The following is a 6,872-nucleotide window of genomic DNA, read 5'->3' as shown; positions in this document are numbered from 1 at the left end:
AAAAAAGTTGTTCTATGTAGATTATATATATATGATGGGGAAGGTGCCCATCGCTCAGTAAGGATAAAAGAGTAAGTGATAATATCTGCATGTCCAAAGAATGCGCGTTTGACACCCACAAAGAGATGAATGCCTTACCTTCCATGGAAAAATTGTATATGCCTAGGAGAAAACTGCTGTGTGCATAATTTACTTATACATAATAATTATTGCAAAAATATATATAGCATTAATAATATTAAAAAAAATATATGTCATAATAATAGTCATTTTTTTTCATCTGCATTGATGTTACAATTTTTCATCATAAGAATAAATGTACTTTTCTTTTTTCTGAAAAAAAAAATAATAAATATACGTTTAAAACACACAAAATATCCCACTTCAAATCAAATTTATTAGATTCTCGTTTGATTTCCTTCTAAAAGAAAACAAAAAAAATTATTAGACATTTTTATTTTGTCATTTTAATTTCAATGGATAAATTTTAATTATAACTGCAACAAATAATTTGTTAAACTGTCTACTAAATTTATTTAGATATTTAAAATATTATTAATTAATATATTTTTATTAACTAAATATGAAAAATTAAATATTTAAATGAATCAATAAATTTAAAAAAAAAAGCATTTAAATGGTATTATATTATCTACCATATTATTTGATAAATAAATTTTAATAAATATTTTATATTATTCCAAAAATAGAAAAAGAAAAGAAGAATCAATCATAAATCGATTCTAATATTGCCCCGGATTTTAAAACAATGAAAGGTTGACCATAACCTCTATTTTTTTGGAATTTAGGCTGGCCTCCTTTGATTGCAGACAACCCCAAAAAAAAAAAAAAATGAGAAAAAAAAAAGAAAAAAATGAAGTTATTTGTCAGATTGTCATAAGTGGGATCCGCGCCCGATGTGTTAATAGTTAATATATAGGTTCTTGCTTCACTTTGCCATATAGATTTTTAATTAAAATCGTTAAAAATATTGCTTTTAATACTGACAACTAATAATTTACACCTCTGGTTCTATATGTGATTGTCAAAATAATGGCAAAAAGCAATATTTCAAAAAAAAAAAATTAAATATTACTGTAATTATTTCTAAGTTGCTATTTTTTCAATATCATATTTTTATTATAAAAAATATTAGTATAACCTTCTTGCATTTTGTTTTTGTTCCAATATAATATCATTTCTTAAAATTCTTATTGAGAAAGTTAGAATTTGACCCATTTATCATTTTTTGAACTTTTTCTCATTTCTACAATTTTTCCTTTTTTCTTTCCAAGAAATTAAAAAAAAGAAAAAAAAAACTGGTGCTAAAATCACCTCTTCGATTTATTAAAAAAGAAAAAATTAACGAGTTATATATAATGAGCATGAATGTTTTAAAGACTCAAACATAACTTTAAAAATTAAACTTATAAACGTTTAATACATTTGAAATTATTTATTTTTTTAAAAGAAAAAAATTTTAATTATGAATTTTTTATTTAAAAATACAAGTAACGAGTTAAATATAATAAGCATGATTGTAAAGCTTATCAACATTTAATACATTTGAAATTATTTTTTTTTTAAAGGAAAAAACTTTTAATTATGATTTTTTTGGGTCAAAATAATGACAAAAAGCAATATTTCAATTAAAAAAAATGTAAATATCACTGTCGTAGCCTCTAAGTTGCTATTTTTTTCAATAATACATTTTTATTATAAAATTAAATATCAATATATTCCTCTTACATTTTGCTTATGTTAATATAACAACATTTTTTAAAATTCTTGTTGATAAAGTTAGAATTTAACCCATTTACCTTTTTTTTGACCTTTTTTTTTTTTTTTCATTTCTACAATATTTCCTTTTTTTCTTTCCAAGAAATTAAAAAACGAAAAGAAAAAAAAATAAAACACTGGTGCTAAAATCCCCTCTCCAATTTATTAAAAAAGAAAAAAGTAACTAGTTATATATAATGAGCATGACTGTTTTAAAGACTCAAACATAACTTTAAAAGTTAAACTTATTAACATTTAATTTTAAAATTATTTTTTTTAAAAGGAAAAAAAAATTAACTTTGAATTTTTTATTTAAAAAAATAATGAGTTATATATAATAAGCATAACTATAAAGATTATCAACATTTAATACATGAAATTATTTATTTTTTCAAAGGAAAAAAATTTTAATTATGAATTCTTTTGTCAAAATAATGACAAAAAGCAATATTTAATTAAAAAAATTAAATATCACTGTAGTAACTCTAAGTTGCTATTTTTTCAATAATATATTTTTATTATAAAAAAAATCAGTATAATCCTCTTATATTTTGCTTTTGAATATAACATCATTTTTAAAAATTTTTATTGATAAAGTTAGAATTTAACCCATTTTCCCTTTTTTGATCCTCTTTTTTTTTTTTTCATTTCTACAATTTTTTCCTTTTTTTTTCAAGAAATTAAAAAAAGAAAACAAAAAAATAAAAAAACATTGGTGCTAAAATCCCCTCTCCAATTTATTAAAAAAAATGTAACGAATTATATCTAATGAGCATGATCATTTTAAAGACTCAAATACAACTCCAAGAGTTAAGCTTATTAACATTTAATACATTTGAAATTATTTCTGTTTTTTAAAAGGAAAAAAATTTAATTATGAATTTTTTATTTAAAAAAAAGTAACAAAATTATATATAATAAGCATGATTGAAAAGCTTGTCAACGTTTAATACATTTAAAATTATTTCTTTTTTTTAAAGGAAAAAAAATTAATCATGATTTTTTATTTTAAAAAAAAAAAGAACGAGTTATATATAATAAGCATGATTTCACCCATCCTCATCTCAGTGTTTTGAACCTCTAACTTTTCAAGTATTTGTGTGAGTGGTTTACTAACTGAGTCAACTCACTTATGTTAATTATAAATTTGATTACATTATTTTCATTATTTTTCATTTATAAGAATGGATAAAAGAAGTTAATTAAATGAAGGGTAAATGAGTCAAATTTCTTAATCTATTTTAACAGTTCTAAAATATAGTGGTATGTTGAAATGAAAATGAAATGTATAGGGGTTGTACTAAAATTTTTCATAATAAAAATATAATATTAAAAAATAATAAAATAAAGAGGACTATAGTGATATTTACTCTGAAAGAAAAATAAATAAAAATAGTGGTAGCCCTTTATATTTATTTATCCTTTGAAGTTATAACTTGTTTTCTTATTTGGAACAAATTGGTTGACTTGGGATTTTGTTAGCTTATATGAAAATAAAACATCTGGTTTAGAATCCAAACCACAAAAACGAATATGTACATATAAACAGCAGAAAGTTAATGTGCTTATCTATCCCATAAACCAGATATGGAAGTGACTTCATATTATTCACGTAACTTTGTCACTGTAATTCCAAGTACGCATTTAGACCTGAATGGAAATAAAATCTCAATACATAATGATATAAATGATGATAATATAATTTTCTTGTATCATGGTACTATAAATTCTCTATATCTTCATCATCAAGAAATTCGACAAAGTATTGGTAAAAATTAAAAATGGCCAAGTGTGGATCTCTTATGTTTTATCATTTGTTGATCTCCATTTTCATGCTCTCCATGATCTTAATGTGCAAAGCCATTGAAAATGGTGACAGAAAGGCAAGGACTTTCATTTCTATGCAAGACAAATTTTATTAACTTCTTGATCATAAATTAAATTATATATGGCATCCAATTTTTAATACCAATCCACTAATAATAATATAGTATGCTTAATTGTAAAATCTATGATGATGATGAGCAGGAATATATTGTGTACATGGGGTCACTCCCTGATGATGTGATGTACTCGCCAACAGCTAACCAAATAAGTCTACTACAAGGTGTTCTTCAGGGCAGGTTATAATCTTCTGCATAGTATATATATACGATTGCAGCTTAACTTTTCTTAATTCTAGTTTTTTGGCTTTTTTTCTTGGATGATTATCGTGTTTCTCTCTGGATTTTTTTATTTCTGCATAAGCAGTAGTGTGGAAAAGTCTTTAACTAGAAGTTACAGAAGGAGTTTCAATGGCTTCGCAGCCAAACTCACGGATACTGAAAGACAAAGGCTTGCTGGTATGTGCTCTATCTCAGACTCTTCTTGCCATTATTTTCAAACAAGTAACATATATTTATATATATATATATATATACACACACACTATTATGTGTGGGATTAACAAGAAATGCTAAACCGTGATTTGCAGAGATGAAGGGAGTCGTTTCTGTATTCCCTAGTAAAATTCTTAAACTTCAAACAACAAGATCTTGGGACTTCATTGGTCTCAACAACAAAGCCAAAAGAAATGCCACCGCCGAGAGTGATGTTATAATCGGTGTTCTAGACACTGGAGTTTGGCCTGAATCAGATAGCTTTAACGACGAAGGTTTTGGTCCTCCTCCAGAGAGGTGGAAAGGAGTCTGCAATGGTGGTGCCAATTTCACATGCAACAAGTATTTTGCCTGTTTCCTCTGTTCTCAATTCCATTTAAACTTCAGACAAACTTTTCATAAATCTTTATCGCCCCTTAATTAATCTGTTAAACATAGAAATCTTATCTGTGACGTGAAACGATTAATCCATACTCTTGCAGCAAAATCATTGGAGCACGTAGTTACGAATCATCAGCAGTAGGCGATAGAAGTGTGAGGGATACAGAAGGACATGGAACCCATACAGCCTCTACGGCAGCTGGAAATGCTGTAAACGATGCTAGCTTCTTTGGAATAGCAGAAGGCACAGCGAAAGGAGCAGTTCCTTCTGCAAGAATTGCTGTTTATAAAGTATGCAGTGAAGAAGGTTGCAGTACAGCAGGTATCTTGTCTGGTTTTGACGATGCTATTGCTGATGGTGTTGACATCATCACAATCTCAATTGGGGGTGAAGGTTCAGTTGATTATGATGAAGATAGTATAGCAATTGGTGCTTTTCATGGATTGAAGAAAGGAGTCTTGACCGTACAGTCTGCTGGCAACTCTGGTCCTGCGGCTCGCACTGTAACAAGTGTAGCGCCATGGGTGGTGTCTGTAGCAGCAAGCAGCACAGATAGAAGAATTGTATCCAAAGTTGTTCTTGGAAATGGAGATACTCTGCTTGTATGTCTTATTTTGATCCCTGCATTTACTTTCCTTCCTACTAATTTATATGTTATGATTTGTCACACGAGCAATGATAATCACCGAAAACATAACTCATATTATATGCTATACAGGGTAATACAGTTAATGGTTTCTCATTGAATGGTACAAGCTTGCCTCTAGTATATGGAGCACAAACTTCAAATGGTGATTGCCCTAAAAATGAGGCCAGGTAAAGGCGTATCATGTTAGCCTTGGGAATAAAAAATTATAAGCACAGTAACAACACAACGATAGAAGAGGATAAATTTCTGACTATTTGTAGCATTTCAGGTTATGTTCCACATTCTGCCTAAACCCGACTGCAGTAAGGGGAAAGATTTTGTTATGTGATCGAAAACCAGATGGCGATTTGGCTGGTGCAGCTGGTGTAATATACTCAAAAACATCAGCGGTTGATACTCCTTTCGTTGAACCATATCCTTCATCAGGTTTAACCTCCAAAGACTTTACTGCTGTCCAGGCCTACCACGATTCAACAACGTATGAGTACTACATTCATTTCCAAATCTTCGTTAATTGTGTTTGCTTATCAAATGTTGTTCAAATATATTTATTATTTCTTTGTTTTATAGGAATCCTGAGGCAGAAATATTGAAAAGTGATAGCGTAATAGATTCCGCAGCACCTAAAGTTGCTTCCTTCTCTTCACGGGGGCCAAATGATATTACGCCGGATATTTTGAAGGTATATGTTTTTTCCAAGAGTTATTAATTTTCTCTTGTTCTGTTTTCTTGTAGATCAATCTTTTTCATTTCCATGGGATTCTGCTTATGTTATGCTTAAATGTGCTGCAGCCTGATATATCAGCCCCAGGGATAGATATCTTGGCTGCATATTCACCAGCAAGTTCACCTTCTTCTTCCCCTGATGACGCGAGGAGGGTAAATTACAATATAGTTTCTGGAACCTCCATGGCTTGCCCCCATGTTGCTGGAGCAGCTGCATACGTTAAAACATTTCACCCTAATTGGTCTCCTTCCGCCATAAAATCAGCTCTTATGACAACTGGTATATAGTTTCCTGTTCATATAACTTTTTTATCAACAGGTTACAATGTCTTGCTTAAATTCTTGAAGATAATATATTAATTTTATGTTATTGGCATCACAACTGGTTTCATTGTAAATCATTATAACGAATTTTTTTTTTTTTTTTCTTTTGTTGCTTATAGCTTCGGTCATGAACGGCACTAAAAGTTCTGACAGCGAATTTGGTTATGGAGCTGGACAAGTTAATCCTGTGGAAGCCTTAGATCCTGGACTTGTGTATGAAAGTTCTGAAGCTGACTACATAAATTTTCTATGTGGCATTGGCTATACTGAGGAGAGGATAAGGCTTATATCTGGTGATTCTAACAGTACTTGCCCGGAAGCCACTACTGAGCCCAAGGATCTGAATTATCCTTCTCTTGCCTTTACAACTAGTGGGTCATTTACGGTTGAGTTTCATAGAAGAGTGAAGAATGTTGGCCTTGCAAACTCCACTTACGAAGTCAAAGTTACCGGACGTTCAGAACTAGATATTCAAGTGGCGCCTGAAGTTCTTTCCTTCAAATCCCAGAACGAGGAGAAGACCTTTAGTGTGACTGTTAAAGGATCTGTGGCAGATGGAACTACGCTGTCTTCATCAATCACTTGGTCTGATGGTACTCATAGTGTCAGAAGTCCTATTGTCATTTTTAATTAA

General features: G+C 29.5%; 1 protein-coding gene across 1 annotated transcript; it reads left to right on the top strand.

Annotated features, from left to right (window-relative positions):
- The first annotated feature begins 3,560 nt into the window (after positions 1–3,560).
- LOC107410899 (subtilisin-like protease SBT4.4) lies at positions 3,561–6,872 on the top strand. The gene is made up of 10 exons (XM_048469041.2): positions 3,561–3,662; positions 3,808–3,902; positions 4,030–4,121; positions 4,253–4,499; positions 4,640–5,141; positions 5,258–5,355; positions 5,457–5,666; positions 5,759–5,870; positions 5,981–6,194; positions 6,358–6,872. Exons 1-10 carry the CDS (start codon positions 3,561–3,563, stop codon positions 6,870–6,872), a joined length of 2,187 nt encoding a protein of 728 aa, XP_048324998.1.

The sequence above is a fragment of the Ziziphus jujuba genome, chromosome 10, assembly GCF_031755915.1.
Source record: "Ziziphus jujuba cultivar Dongzao chromosome 10, ASM3175591v1".
Lineage (NCBI taxonomy): Eukaryota > Viridiplantae > Streptophyta > Magnoliopsida > Rosales > Rhamnaceae > Ziziphus > Ziziphus jujuba.
The sequence above is the reverse complement of the archived record's forward strand: the minus strand, read 5'-3'. Positions and strand labels throughout refer to the sequence as shown.

Bases quoted from the DNA above. Each gene is read 5' to 3' on its own strand.
- LOC107410899 (XM_048469041.2), top strand. From the start codon at position 3,561: ATGGCCAAGTGTGGATCTCTTATGTTTTATCATTTGTTGATCTCCATT. The intron at 3,903-4,029 runs GTTATAATCTTC...CTGCATAAGCAG, and splicing joins CAAGGTGTTCTTCAGGGCAG to TAGTGTGGAAAAGTCTTTAA. The intron at 6,195-6,357 runs GTATATAGTTTC...TGTTGCTTATAG, and splicing joins ATCAGCTCTTATGACAACTG to CTTCGGTCATGAACGGCACT.